At 48.8% G+C, this 12,892-nt stretch overlaps 2 protein-coding genes across 3 annotated transcripts in view; one reads left to right on the top strand and one right to left on the bottom strand.

Annotated features, from left to right (window-relative positions):
* The window catches only part of WRAP73 (WD repeat containing, antisense to TP73), a 66,447-nt gene that overhangs the window by 40,226 nt on the left and 13,329 nt on the right, over positions 1–12,892 (bottom strand). For both annotated transcript variants that reach the window (XM_077250413.1, XM_077250414.1), the window contains exon 3: positions 8,007–8,123. In XM_077250413.1, the coding sequence (XP_077106528.1) occupies positions 8,007–8,123 (117 nt within the window). The remainder of the gene's footprint in view (positions 1–8,006; positions 8,124–12,892) is intronic.
* TP73 (tumor protein p73) overlaps positions 8,156–12,892 on the top strand; it is a 253,501-nt gene continuing 248,764 nt past the window's right edge. The window contains exon 1 of the mRNA XM_077250412.1: positions 8,156–8,234. Coding sequence (XP_077106527.1) covers positions 8,203–8,234 — 32 coding nt within the window. The 5' untranslated portion in view covers positions 8,156–8,202. The remainder of the gene's footprint in view (positions 8,235–12,892) is intronic.

Raw genomic sequence — 12,892 nt, 5'->3', positions numbered from 1 at the left:
CCCCTCAGTCGCCTCCACGACACCCTCAGTCACCTCTCCAACCCCCGCAGCTGCATGCATTACAATGGCATGACAGTGCAACTTATAGGCTATGGCTCTATTCTAACAGGTTCTACACAGATTGCAGTTTATCATATTAGTGGGTATCTTGTGGCTGGAAGACCCCTTTAAGAATCATTTTATACATTTTTATTATAAAAGGTGATAGTGCTGAGGGAAAAAAAATCTCTAATAGGTGATAACTATTTTGCAGAGATCATGCTCTTACAAGCAGTCATGAACAGCCGATAGTACACTAACAAGTAATTTCCAGCATTTCTAGGATTTAAAAAAAAACAAACAAAAAAAACGATTTTTATTATGGGTGCCCTTTGGCACTGCTACTAATCAATGCTGCAGGCAATGGTCTCTGGACAGAATCGGTCTCCTTCCCCCTCTGGCAGCTGACAATATAATCCCTACTTAATTCTGCAGCAGAAGGAATCTTCCCTGCTATCAATCCATGCTACTGCAGAGGCTCTGATCCTGCCCTGCATTTCAGTAGTCATAGCAAAGGAGCTTAAAAAGCCACTAGTAACTTGTTATACATTATTGGGGCTGCCGATTGGTGAGGGTTCAGGCTGATCAGTCAAAAACTGCCATGAGGTCCACATCTCCTGCAAGAGCATGTACATAGGCGCAACAGTAAGTCTATGGGTCCGTGCACCAGTATCACAATAGCAGAGCACTACAGAGGCATTTTCTCTGGTCTGTCATGGTCTCACTATGAAGCCTCGATCGTATTTAAAAAGTTGTTCAAAATGGTAGTTACCCTACACAACTAACAAGCGAATGTAGATAAAATCCAAGAAAAATGGGAATGCATTTAAATGTTGCAGATTGGTTGTGGCGTTCACGTCACTTACAGTACGATGCTGATGACCCCAATGATAAGGTGCAGATTTTACTAAAGCTCATGTGCACGTATGTGGAGCATAGTCAAATGCACACAGCGTGAGTAAAGGGATGGATGTGCAAGTGAGAACACAATGTAGGACGTGAAATCCGCACCAATATCCACATGTAACACACGATATGTTTGGTGTAAAGGCAACACAGCTCATCACCCAGAACACACCATCCCCACTGTCAAACATGGTGGTGGCAGCATCATGGATTGGGCCTGCTTTTCTTCAGCAGGGACAGGGAAGATGGTTAAAATTGATAGGAAGATGGATGGAGCCAATTACAGAACCATTCTTGAAGAAAACCTGTTGGAGTCTGCAAAAGACCTGAGACTGGGACGGAGATTTGTCTTCCAACAAGACAATGATCCCAAACATAAAGCAAAATCTACAATGGAATGGTTCACAAATAAACGTATCCAGGTGTTAGAATGGCCAAGTCAGAGTCCAGACCTCAATCCAATCGAGAATCTGTGGGAAGAGCTGAAAACTGCTGTTCACAAACGATCTCCATCAAACCTCACTGAGCTCGAGCTGTTTGTCAAGGAAGAATGGGCAAGAATTTCAGTCTCTCAATGTACAAAACTGATAGAGACATACCCCAAACGACTCGCAGCTGTAATTGCAGTAAAAGGCGGCGCAAAAAAGTATTAAGTTAAAGGGGCCGAATAATATTGCACGCCCCACTTTTCAGTTTTTTAATTTCCACAAAAATTTAAAATAACCAATACATTTTGTTCAACTTCACAATTTTGTTCCACTTGTTGTTGATTCTTCACCAAAAATTTACATTTGGTATCTTTATGTTTGAAGCATATGATGTGGGAAAAGGTTGAAAAGTTCCAGGGGGCCCAAATACTTTCGCAAGGCACTGTAGATCTATCAGGGCTTGCTCTACACTAGATGATATCCCCCACTTTTAAGACATATGCTTATAATCAGAGATGTCAAACTCAAATACACAAAAGGACAACATTAAAAACTTGGACAAAGTCGTGTGCCAACCTTGATATTTATTAAAAAATGTCCCCCGAACAAAGTACATTTTAATTAATAGATCTTAGAATAAAATATTGGAATAATATATGCTATGTGAGAGCAGTAAAAAGCATGTGGCCCAAAGGCATAATTTAAATATGTAGTAACAAAGGATAAACAATCTTGAATAATACAATACTAAAGTATGATGCCAACAAAAGTTCCCCCGAACACAGTATGACACCGCCACAATGAATTCTTCCACAGTACCCTCCATGTGCACAGTATGATGACCTTACCGCCCCACCCCAATACCCCAGACACCGAATGGTGACCCCATCATAGTATTATACTGGCTCCCACATAGTGCTCCATACAGTATAATGGCCCCACATAGCGCTCCATATGGTATAACGGGCCACGCATATACTGTATGGAGCGCTATGTGTGGCCTATTATACCGTATGGAGCGCTATGTGTAGCCTATTATACCGTATGGAGCGCTATGTGTAGCCTATTATACCGTATGGAGCGCTATGTGTGGCCTATTATACCGTATGGAGCGCTAATGGGCCCCATTATACAGTGCTCCAGACGGTACACTGGGCCCACACACAGTGCTCCAGACGGTACACTGGGCCCACACACAGTGCTCCAGACGGTACACTGGGCCCCACACACAGTGCTCCAGACGGTACACTGGGCCCCACACACAGTGCTCCAGACGGTACACTGGGCCCCACACACAGTGCTCCAGACGGTACACTGGGCCCACACACAGTGCTCCAGACGGTACACTGGGCCCACACACAGTGCTCCAGACGGTACACTGGGCCCACACACAGTGCTCCAGACGGTACACTGGGCCCACACACAGTGCTCCAGACGGTACACTGGGCCCACACACAGTGCTCCAGACGGTACACTGGGCCCACACACAGTGCTCCAGACGGTACACTGGGCCCACACACAGTGCTCCAGACGGTACACTGGGCCCACACACAGTGCTCCAGACGGTACACTGGGCCCACACACAGTGCTCCAGACGGTACACTGGGCCCACACACAGTGCTCCAGACGGTACACTGGGCCCACACACAGTGCTCCAGACGGTACACTGGGCCCACACACAGTGCTCCAGACGGTACACTGGGCCCACACACAGTGCTCCAGACGGTACACTGGGCCCACACACAGTGCTCCAGACGGTACACTGGGCCCACACACAGTGCTCCAGACGGTACACTGGGCCCACACACAGTGCTCCAGACGGTACACTGGGCCCACACACAGTGCTCCAGACGGTACACTGGGCCCACACACAGTGCTCCAGACGGTACACTGGGCCCACACACAGTGCTCCAGACGGTACACTGGGCCCACACACAGTGCTCCAGACGGTACACTGGGCCCACACACAGTGCTCCAGACGGTACACTGGGCCCACACACAGTGCTCCAGACGGTACACTGGGCCCACACACAGTGCTCCAGACGGTACACTGGGCCCACACACAGTGCTCCAGACGGTACACTGGGCCCACACACAGTGCTCCAGACGGTACACTGGGCCCACACACAGTGCTCCAGACGGTACACTGGGCCCACACACAGTGCTCCAGACGGTACACTGGGCCCACACACAGTGCTCCAGACGGTACACTGGGCCCACACACAATGCTCCAGACGGTACACTGGGCCCACACACAGCGCTCCAGACGGTACACTGGGCCCACACACAGCGCTCCAGACAGTACACTGGGCCCACACACAGCGCTCCAGACGGTACACTGGGCCCACACACAGTGCTCCAGACGGTACACTGGGCCCACACACAGTGCTCCAGACGGTACACTGGGCCCACACACAGTGCTCCAGACGGTACACTGGGCCCCACACACAGTGCTCCAGACGGTACACTGGGCCCCACACACAGTGCTCCAGACGGTACACTGGGCCCCACACAGTGCTCCAGATGGGAGACCTGCCCGATGTTGAGGGCCAAATATACTCACTCTGCAGGCCAGATTTGGCCCACAGGGCAGAGTTTGACATATGTGATATAGATTATGCCAGAGGTTTGTGGAATATTTGTATATCCAGGTCTGAACGTGACCTTAGAATGTCTGGATGACGAGGCTAGAATACGCCAGGGACTTCACTGCCTCCTTAAAGGAGCAAATCAAAAATCATAATGTTGTCTTAGAGTAATGCATACATATATTTTTTGATTTGTGGCAATATAACACAATAAATGTACCCCTTTTGAACATATCCTCCTGACCCTCCAGGTGACATTAGAATGTTCCAATTCCTTCATTACAATGCAGAGAGCCTGTGCAGGGAAGCAGCAGGGTGTGTGTTAGTGACTAAGAGGAGTGATGTGCTGAAGGAGAGGGCTAAGAAATATTGCAGGAGGGGGCTCTGTGTACAGAGGCTGTGAAGAGAGATATACAGTACAGACGAAAAGTACACACTTTCTCATTTAAAGATTTTTCTGTATTTTCAGGACTATCAAAATTGTACATTCACACTGAAGGCATCAAAACTATGAATTAGCACGTTGAATTATATACTTAACAAAAAAGTGTGAAAAACTGAAATTATGTCTTATATTCTAGGTTCTTCAAAGTAGCCACCTTTTGCTTTGATGACTGCTTTGCACATTCTTGGCATTCTCTTGATGAGCTTCAAGAGGTAGTCACTGGGAATGGTTTTCACTTCACAGGTGTGCCCTGTCAGGTTTAATAAGTGGGATTTCTTGCCTTATAAATGGGGTTGGGACCATCAGTTGTGTTGTGCAGAAGTCTGGTGGATACACAGCTGATAGCCCTACTGAATAGACTGTTAGAATTTGTATTATGGCAAGAAAAAAGCAGCTAAGAAAAATAAGTGGCCATCATAACTTTATGAAATGAAGGTCAGTCGGTCCGAAAAATTGGGCAAACTTTAAAAGTGTCCCCAAGTGCAGTGGCAAAAAACATCAAGCGCTACATAAAAACAGTGATGTGAATCTACAAATGCTGCTATTGCATATGAAAAAAGATTATATTCTGCCATGTCCATCAACAGAGCAGCATTTGCAGTTTAAGATCACAGATCAGTCAGCAGCAGGCAACAAATACAATTCTGCACTGCCATTGTGGAGGAGTGCAGGGGAACTAGGCTCTGCTAGAACAAGCTAATGATGTAAAACTGCACAGACAGCTATACTGATGTAGATGACAGAAGATAAAATTGGTCAGGCAGGGTACAGTGCAGGAGCAGAGCGTGCACAGAGGCATAAGGTGAGTTCTACACATAGATTAGCTTGGTGATAACAGAAATGGGGCTAGTCAGGAGACAGGAAGGGTTCTGCAGCACTGGGGAGAAGCAGGGTGTTGCTGGGAAAGCTAAGTTTAGCAGATAAGAATAGGACAGTCCATTCTGCTATGTGGAGCTGAATGCACAGAGGAGCAGATAGAAATAATTTTTTAAAAAAGCACGAAAAAAAAAGAAACGTTATGTTGGGCTTAGTCTGTATATTAACAATAAGTATGCATTTACTGGTCTTTGTGAAATTATAATGCGATTCTGGGAATAACCCTTTATAGGGAACCTGTCATGCACAGTAACACTACTAACCTGCAGATATGGGGTTAATCTTCAGGGTAACAGTGTTCTGACTCGGTGCGGCGCTGACTCTCAGAGCCCCGCTGCTGGGAGGAAATTAACTCGACTCCCTCCGGTAGCAGCTTCAAGTCATAATGGTGCACCGCTCAGTGTATAATATAATTACTAGCGTTATTTTACATGACAGGTTCCCTTTAAGAACCTGAAGAATTTCCATGAATTAATTCACTTTGGGATCTCCCAATAAATCCATGGTAATCCAGATTATTAGAAGTTCTGAGCCAACCTGCTCCGGATTACAGGTGCTTTTCGGCATACCTGTCTGCCGCCGCTTGCATTAGTCTTATTAGGCCAGTGACATTTCCTAGGACCGAATACTTGGCCTAGAAGTAACATTTTGAATGAACAAGCAAGAAAAATGATCCTCTCATCTTTCATAATTAGTACAAATCCCACTGTACAAGTCGTGGCACAACACGGGGGACATCTCTCATCGCCGCTGGGTGTAAAGCTCCCGAGATGCCACCAGAGAACCATCAAATTATGGGGAACAGATCTGCGCAAAACAAAAGGAGCGATGATGTGCAGGATCCCATGAGCTAACTGCGGTCCCGCCATCCTAATGGGGGCTCATGTGTTCTATAAGATATGGAGACACGACGGAATAATTTACAGCCTGCTGTCCTGATGCCAGCTTCACCTTACGTGACCAGAGTCAGCCCGGTTACACCGCACAGTGGACACATGCACCTAATTGATTCGTCTTCAGCATGTTCTTTCCCATCATTTCCAACAAGTGGCAGAATTCATACGGTCTGTGGATTCGGACCAATTAATTGTTTTATGGGATGGAAAATTGCTCCAAGGAGCGGACCAGACAGTTGTTGATATATAAGACTTCCCGGACCATTCGTATAGGACATAAACCAAGTGGAGAACTAAATCTCTGACAGCCCGGGACGAACGCCCTCGAGAAAGAACCAGAATGTGCCAAGAGTCACTGCACGTAAAATAAAAGGGGCACTTTCACCCTAAATGTAATGGAGCTGCTAACATACTTAATATTCTTCCTTAGCATCTTCAAGATCACTTCTTGCAGTCAGTGAATGGCAATAATATGTGAAGATCAGAGGTAATGCCAGACATTTCTATCTGGTCCATGTTCACTTTTCTAAATCCTAGGTAACCTGGTAAACCTGACAGCGGATGGATGCCGCACGTGGATAGGGGAGCATGTATCAGATCTTTGCTGCACAATTGCAGACATATATGTATAACTGTGAAATGCTGTGGCGTTTCGGAGAAAAGCTTAGTTTAATAGCTGCCAGGGATCGAGTCACACAGGAGACTAATAAGACTGGCGGGTCCCTAGCAGCATCCCTTCGCCCGCTATCCTGTGAAAAAGGGGTTAAGCGGCCTCAGGCTACAAGTCTGCAGTCACTATGTAACACTATGTGTGACTGCAGACTTGTGAATCCTCACATTGCGCACTACGAGGATTCTCCAGTGCCGGGAGTGGCAGGCATATGACCGCAAGTATGTGATCACGTGTAGACTAGACGTGCGCGGCCTCGCTCAATGGCCGGAACTATGCACATCGCATATTTGTGGTCACATGAAAGCCGGCTCCTGTTGCCGGCACAGGAGAATCCTTACAGTGTGCAGAGGACGTGATGTGAGGATTCACAAGTCTGCAATCACATGTAGTGACTCCAGACTTGAAGCCCCTTTAAGGTGTAGAGAAAAAAAAATTAAATAGAAAAAAACAATGCCCACATCAATCCAAAAGAAGGGAGCAAAAATTAATAAACAATAATAATAATAATAAAATAATATAGTGGCCCAAAAAAAGGAAAAAAAAATTGGGGCCAAAGAATCACAAGATTGTTAGAAAGTGGCTGGTCATTTAGGACAAAAAATAATTCTAGTTGTTAAGGAGACGTCATGCATGACAACTATGTGAAAGCCTTCGTATAAGAGTTGCCCTTTAATGCCTTTGCTGATTTATGGCGCAGCGTGTGACCCTGATCTCAGCATGGATAGACGGTGTAAGGACCACACGGACATGGACAATAACTGGTGCTTCAGTCCTGGGCAGTCCCTCTGTATATTGGGGTTATAGGTGGTCGTTGGTGAGGACAGGACATAGTGATAGGTTATAGTGGGGATACATGATTGTCTAGACCCACCAACCTCTTGACCGTATAGATAAAGGGCAGGGTCTGCCTGAGCCATCACCACCTAGGCTGAAACTAACTGAAATACTGAAGCATTCAGGTCCGACACGAGGAATGTCAGCGCCCCGAGTGACGTCCTACAAGAAGGGCCAGCAAATAAGGACCAGCATAGTCCTGCATTTCCGTCTGGGGAACCCGATATCTTTGAGCCCACTGGGATTTATTTTCAGAACGGGAATGAGAGGGGCAGACATCAACATTTGATACCAGTGGAGGAGGCATCAGCCCACGCTTACATGAAACTCTGTTGTGTTGAGAATGTGACGGCCATCTGGACTCCAGCAGGACGACACCAGCCCCGCCGAGCCTTCATCGATCTTACAGTGCCAGTCGGGCTGCTCCAGAGACCAGACCTGGGGGAAAAGAAAAAAAAAAGAAGTGAGAGTGATACTAACGACTGGACAGACTACGGGAGCACAAGTGTGGTGAAGGATGAAGGACTGGCGCTGGATCCCGCTGCAGAAGTAAGTGCTGGCCGGAATACTCCACATTCCAAGCCATGGCAGCTGGAACATCCATTTATTCCGCCTCGTGTACAAAGCCTGCACTAAGCAATGCTCGCTGCTACTAACACTGCTCTCCATAACACAACTGCCGGGGTCCCCAGAGATGCCGGCACTGCGGACCACTACCTGTATAACTGGCCGACATTACTTGTATGTGTGTGGAGGGGGCACAATGAGAGATGTGCTACAGGTCCGTCTGTTTGCAGTCAGTGAATGGAAATGTGGCTTGCATTTAGTGCTCCACAGCTCTTTAGAGACGTCGGTGTCATCGGGTCTTGATCAGGAGGGGTTTTCAGCTTTTGGGTGGAAACAATGTTTTCATTCACCGACAACAAACCGAAAAAATGAAACTTTGACATTCTTTGTGTTAAAATGTATCTTTAGAGTTCTAGAACTTTTCAGGATGCAATGATTACACTTTATTTACATGGCATCTGAATACCCTTCCATTTTTTAAAAAACAGACAACGCAGCAGGGTCTCGCTTATCTGAATAGTGAAGTATTGCACTACTGCAAAATATTGTAAAATCCATAATGAAGTGCTCTTAACCCCTTCCCGACCTTTGACGCATACGCTGCGTCATGAAAGTCGGTGCCAATCCGACCTGTGACGCAGCGTATGCGTCATGGAGGGATCGCGCTCCTGCAGATCGGGTGAAAGGGTTAACTCCAATTTCACCCGATCTCCAGGAACAGGGGGAGTGGTGCTTCAGCCCAGGGGGGGTGGCTTCACCCCCTCGTGGCTACGATCGCTCTGATTGGCTGTTGAAAGTGAAACTGCCAATCAGAGCGATTTGTAATATTTCACCCAAAAAAACGGTGAAATATTACAATCCAGCCATGGCCGATGCTGCAATATCATCGGCCATGGCTGGAAAACCTAATCTGTCGCCCCCCACACCCACCGATCTCCTCCCCAGTGCTCCGTTACGTGGTCCGCCCCCCTAAGTCGTCCTGTCCGCTCCTCCGTCCTCCTGTCCGCTCCCCCCGTGCTCCGGTCCCCCCTCCCTGTGCTCCGGTCCCCCCCCCCGTGATCCGATCACCCCCCTTTCATACTTACCGGGCCTCCCGGTGTCCGTCCGGCTTCTCCATGGGCGCCGCCATCTTCCAAAATGGCGGGCGCATGCGCACTGCGCCCGCCGAATCTGCCGGCTGGCAGATTCGTTTCAGATGTATTTTGATCACTGCGATATAGCCTATCATAGTGATCAAAATAAAAAAAATAGTAAATGACCCCCCTTTATCACCCCCATAGGGACAATAATAAAAATAAATAAAATATATATATTTTTTTTTTCTACTAGGGTTAGGGTTAGAACTAGGGTTAGAATTAGGGTTAGAATTAGGGGTAGGGTTAGGGCATGTGCACACAGTGCGGATTTGGCTGCGAATCCGCAGCGGATTGGCCGCGGATCCGCAGCGGATTGGCCGCGGATCCGCAGCGGATTGGCCGCGGATCCGCAGCGGATTGGCCGCGGATCCGCAGCGGATTGGCCGCGGATCCGCAGCGGATTGGCCGCGGATCCGCAGCGGATTGGCCGCGGATCCGCAGCGGATTGGCCGCGGATCCGCAGCGGATTGGCCGCTGCAAATTCGTAGCAGTTTTCCATCAGGTTTACAGTACCATGTACACCTATGGAAAACCAAATCCGCTGTGCCCATGGTGCGGAAAATACCGTGCGGAAACGCTGTGTTGTATTTTCCGCAGCATGTCAATTTTGTGCGGATTCCGCAGCGTTTTACACCTGTTCCTCAATAGGAATCCGCAGGTGAAATCCGCACAAAAAAACACTGTAAATCCGCTGTAAATCCGTAGGTAAAACGCAGTGCCTTTTACCTGCGGATTTTTCAAAAATGGTGCGGAAAAATCTCACACGAATCCGCAAAGTGGGCACATAGCCTTAGGGTTAGGGTTGGAATAAGAGTTAGGGTACCGTCTCACAGTGGCACTTTGATCGCTACGACGGTACGATCCGTGACGTTCCAGCGATATCCATACGATATCGCTGTGTCTGACACGCAGCAGCGATCAGGGACCCTGCTAAGAATCGTACGTCGTAGCAGATTGTTTGGAACTTTCTTTCGTCGCTGGATCTCCCGCTGTCCTCGCTGGATCGTTGTGACAGCGATGCGTTCGCTTGTAACCAGGGTAAACATCGGGTTACTAAGCGCAGGGCCGCGCTTAGTAACCCGATGTTTACCGTGGTTACCAGCGTAAAAGTAAAAAAAAAAAAAACGTACATACTCACATTTCGGTGTCCTTCAGGTCCCTTGCCGTCTGCTTCCCGCTCTGACTGTCTGCCGGCTGGAAAGTGAGAGCACAGCACAGCAGTGACGTCACCGCTGCGCTCTGCTCTCACTGTACGGCGGCACTCAGTCAGAGCGGGAAGCAGACAGCAAGGGACCTGAAGGACACCGAAATGTGAGTATGTACGGTTTGTTTTTTTTACCTGGGACCTTGGCATCGTTGGTCGCTGGAGAGCGGTCTGTGTGACAGCTCCCCAGCGACCACACAACGACTTTCCAACGATCACGGCCAGGTCGTATCGCTGGTTGTGATCGTTGGTAAATCGTTATGTGAGACGGTACCCTTAGGGTTGGAATTAGGGCTAGGGTTAGAAATAGGGTTAAGATTAGGCTTATGGTTAGGGTTAAGGATAGGCTTAGGGTTGTGTTGGGGTTACAGTTGTGGGTAGGGTTGGGATTAGGGTTAGGATTAGGGTTAGGGTTGGATTTAGGGTTACGGGTGTGTTAGGGTTAGGGTTGTGGTTAGGGGTGTGTTGGGGTTAGGGTTGTTTTTAGGGTTATGGCTACAGTTGGGATTAGGGTTAGGGGTGTGTTGGGGTTAGTGTTGAAGTTAGAATTGAGGGGTTTCCACTGTTTAGGCCAGTGATGGGCAACCTTTTGAGCTCGGTGTGTCAAAATTCGCCAAAAAACCGAGCATAACTTGGGTGGTGTGTCACCTTGATAAAAAAACATAATTTTGCGACATGTATAGTTTAAATAACAAATATGTATAATTAGAATTAACTTACCTGCTTAGTGACTTCTTTGTTCATCTGTCAGTTGGTTTCTTTTGTTGGTCTTGCTATTATTTAACTTGTGTGGGGTGCCGTGAACTAAGATAAGTGAGGGGGAGGGGGAATTCTTCCAGTGATGGCGAACCTGTGGCACTCCAGCTGTTGCAAAACTACAATTCCCATCATGTCTTCACAGCCAAAGCCTTTGCTTTGAATGGCCAGCCATGATGGGAATTGTAGTTTTGCAACAGCTGGACTGCCACAGGTTCGCCATCACTGATGCCTCCCTCTCACTTATCTCAGTAATGGCCAATGACACCCCACAGTTCACTGGATGATGGTTGCTGTAGTAGTCACAGGGCCTCAGTCCAGACAGCAATCACAGGGCCTGAGTCCAGACAGCAATCACAGGGCCTGAGTCCAGACAGCAATCACAGGGCCTGAGTCCAGACAGCAATCACAGGGCCTGAGTCCAGACAGCAATCACAGGGCCTGAGTCCAGACAGCAATCACAGGGCCTGAGTCCAGACAGCAATCACAGGGCCTGAGTCCAGACAGCAATCACAGGGCCTGAGTCCAGACAGCAATCACAGGGCCTGAGTCCAGACAGCAATCACAGGGCCTGAGTCCAGACAGCAATCACAGGGCCTGAGTCCAGACAGCTATCACAGGGCCTGAGTCCAGACAGCAATCACAGGGCCTGAGTCCAGACAGCAATCACAGGGCCTGAGTCCAGACAGCAATCACAGGGCCTGAGTCCAGACAGCAATCACAGGGCCTGAGTCCAGACAGCTATCACAGGGCCTAAGTCCAGACAGCTATCACAGGGCCTGAGTCCAGACAGCTATCACAGGGCCTGAGTCCAGACAGCTATCACAGGGCCTGAGTCCAGACAGCTATCACAGGGCCTGAGTCCAGACAGCTATCACAGGGCCTGAGTCCAGACAGCTATCACAGGGCCTGAGTCCAGACAGCTATCACAGGGCCTGAGTCCAGACAGCTATCACAGGGCCTGAGTCCAGACAGCTATCACAGGGCCTGAGTCCAGACAGCTATCACAGGGCCTGAGTCCAGACAGCAATCACAGGGCCTGAGTCCAGACAGCTATCACAGGGCCTGAGTCCAGACAGCTATCACAGGGCCTGAGTCCAGACAGCTATCACAGGGCCTGAGTCCAGACAGCAATCACAGGGCCTGAGTCCAGACAGCAATCACAGGGCCTGAGTCCAGACAGCTATCACAGGGCCTGAGTCCAGACAGCTATCACAGGGCCTGAGTCCAGACAGCTATCACAGGGCCTGAGTCCAGACAGCTATCACAGGGCCTGAGTCCAGACAGCTATCACAGGGCCTGAGTCCAGACAGCTATCACAGGGCCTGAGTCCAGACAGCTATCACAGGGCCTCCAGACAGCTATCTCCTCAGGCCTCAGAAGTGCAGCCTGGGACTTCTGGTCGGTGCAGCCTGGGACTTCTGGTCGGCGCAGCAGGGAGCAGCGCAATGTCGCCCAAACAACACAACACAGATCCGACGCAGAGGCCTGGGACTTCCGGGAGCTGCGCCTGGCCTACCGGAAGTCCCAGGCCTAGACGCTCT

Source organism: Ranitomeya variabilis, chromosome 4, assembly GCF_051348905.1.
Source record: "Ranitomeya variabilis isolate aRanVar5 chromosome 4, aRanVar5.hap1, whole genome shotgun sequence".
In the NCBI taxonomy this organism is placed as follows: Eukaryota; Metazoa; Chordata; class Amphibia; order Anura; family Dendrobatidae; genus Ranitomeya; species Ranitomeya variabilis.
Note: the sequence above shows the minus strand (reverse complement) of the source record. Positions and strands in the feature narration are given on the sequence as shown.